This window comes from Penaeus vannamei, chromosome 34 (assembly GCF_042767895.1).
Source record: "Penaeus vannamei isolate JL-2024 chromosome 34, ASM4276789v1, whole genome shotgun sequence".
NCBI lineage: Eukaryota > Metazoa > Arthropoda > Malacostraca > Decapoda > Penaeidae > Penaeus > Penaeus vannamei.
The window spans coordinates 17658703-17661201 of record NC_091582.1 but is presented as its reverse complement, the minus strand read 5'-3'; the positions used below and the strand labels follow the sequence as shown (position 1 = coordinate 17661201).

The 2499-nt window shown below is 46.2% G+C and overlaps 1 protein-coding gene across 1 annotated transcript in view; it reads left to right on the top strand.

Moving 5' to 3' along the window:
* The window catches only part of LOC138868051 (uncharacterized), a 7819-nt gene extending 6002 nt beyond the window's left edge, over positions 1-1817 (top strand). Inside the window, exon 2 of the mRNA XM_070145494.1 lies at positions 1-1817. This exon is cut by the window's left edge and continues 339 nt beyond it. Coding sequence (XP_070001595.1) covers positions 1-1362 — 1362 coding nt within the window. The 3' untranslated portion in view covers positions 1363-1817.
* The last annotated feature ends 682 nt before the right edge of the window (positions 1818-2499 follow it).

Genomic DNA, 2499 nt, shown 5'->3' with positions numbered 1-2499 from the left:
ATCCCGAACAACGTCGGAGGTCAGGTCACGCTCGAGGACCTGACCGCCGGATTGCCCGGCACGTACACCCCTGGAGGACTTGGCGCTGGGAGTGCGCAGATCTCCATCTCCGAACCCCCTCGGCTTACTGGCGCCGATCTCGGGGCGTCGTCTGGTGTAACCCTCGGAGAAGCTGTAGCCTCCACCTTCGGAGGAGCGGCCCCATCAGGCAGCCCTACGAGTCTCGGGGAATCTGGCGGCGTGACCCTAGCGGAAGCAACGAGCAGTTTTTCCCCTGGCAGAGCGAGCGACTCAGGCATCAGCCTACCCGGCATCTCGGTGTCTGGAGGTCCCGGTACCTCAGCCACTATCGCGTCCGGGAACTTTGCGGGAATTCCTGACATCAGAGATATTCCAGCGTCATTTGGCGTTGCTTCCCCAGCTATTCCCGGAAGTCCGGATTTGTCCAGCCCTGGAATCGCCAATACTTTCTCCGGCTCTCAATTCCCAGCTTCTCCTGTCACTATTTCCAGTCAGACAAGCCCACAGTTTACTTCTGACAGTCTCTTAACGGGAGGAGGATCTCCAAGGAACGAGAGGATTCCAGAGAACCCGATTCTCCCCAACTTTGGGGCGGCAACTCCAGCTAGTGCAAGCATCCTTAATCCGGTTCTCTCGTCACAGAGTTCTGCTGGGGGTACGAAGTCCTTCTTTGGAGGGGGTAATGACCCGATCAGAGAGATCCTTTCGAAACTGACGCTGGGTATTTTGGACAGCCGAAATCCTTCGGGCGGCGCCGTCGGGGCATCAAATTCCCCCCTGGGATCGCTGCTCAATTTAGACATCCTCGGCCTCGGGAGAGACTTCATCGACGGCCTCGTCCAGATGGCCGCCACCAACCTGGACAGCCTCACCCGAGAGACGACGTCCGGGCTCAGACTCCTCGGAGACGAGATCCAGTTCCAGGGCGAGCGGAGCTTGGGAAACCTCTTCAGAAACATCCAGCAATCGGGCAGGACGGTCGGCGCCGTGGGGATGAACACGTACCGCGGAATCCTCCAGAAGCAAAGCGCCGTTAACAAATTCATCAACGGAATAGTCGAAGACTTTGGCGACTTTGCAGACCTGACGGTAAACAAGACCATCTCTAAGGTCGTGGATACGGTCGGTGCTGTCGGACGCTTTATCTCGGACATAAAGATCGGAATCATCAACGCCCTGATCGCCAAGGGAGAGGCGTTCCGAGGCTTGGTCGAAGGAACGCTCGAAACAGCAGGATCCGCCGTGGCAGACATCACGTCCTCCATCCGGGGCGTGGCCGAGGATAACATCAGGGCCATCACAGGCATCGATAAAAGATTCAGAAGATCGACGCATAAGTGATAATTCCCCTTTTGCCTCTTGGTTCGCCTTCCAAAGGGCCCAGCGCGTCCGGATTTGCCGCCGGTGTCTCGACAGAGGCAGAAGAAGGAAAAGAAAAATGTGTGAAAACAAAAGACACTCGTTCTTGAGTTGTTTGGGCATAACTATATAGCTAGTCTAGTTACGTGTGAGCTTCTTGACTGTCCAAAGCATCGCGGAAGAGCTTTGTGCTTGCGGTCCTTGTCTGAAGTTATTTTTTGGCGGGTAAAAGCTGGAAGCTACAATGAAAGTGTTTTATACTTTATTTTGTGACGTTTGTTCAGATGTCTCGCTGTATGTTGATTATACAGTAGCATGTTGAGTAAAGGAATTTATTCATGGAAATGTAATATAAAACTCCTTTTATCCGTCAAGAGATGCTCAATGTATAGTGAATAACTTTTCCCACAAAAACAATAAATGTTTCTTTTTGATTACTGAATCTTTAATGTATCCCTACAATTTAAATATATAGGGCAGTAACGATGATGATTTTGAGAAATTAATGACAGACATCAGGAATGATTTTTGATTCTATATTCTATAAATTGATGCGGAAATCATATTCACAGAGTAAGCGGAGTAAAACTGAGATAACAAATATATAAACCTTAATATTAGCCGATAATGTACTTGAATATGGTGTTGCTGACGAAGATATGATCATAAACATAAAAATACGTCAATAGTATACAGTCATATTAAACATGATATCAAATTCAGTAATGTGATATATCAAACAAAACTCAATTATTATGCCTCATCCACGATTCTTGCAAAATACGATATATTTCATTATCGTTATTATTGTTTTCCCATTACTATTGTTTTCATAAAAAAACAACAGCAAGATGAGTGTTATTTTACAATGACAATAACGATGATAATGACTTGATAATCATCGTTCGTTTAAGTAATTTGATTAATATGGCAATGATAATGATAGTTATAGAGATAAGGATGGCGAAAAAATGATAATTTAGGCAGTAGATGGAAAAAAAAATGATAATTTAGGCAGTAGATGGGAAAAAATGATAATTTAGGCAGTAGAAGGAAAAATTATAATTTACGAAGTAGATGATAAAAATGATAATTTAGGCAGTAGATGGGAAAAAAAAT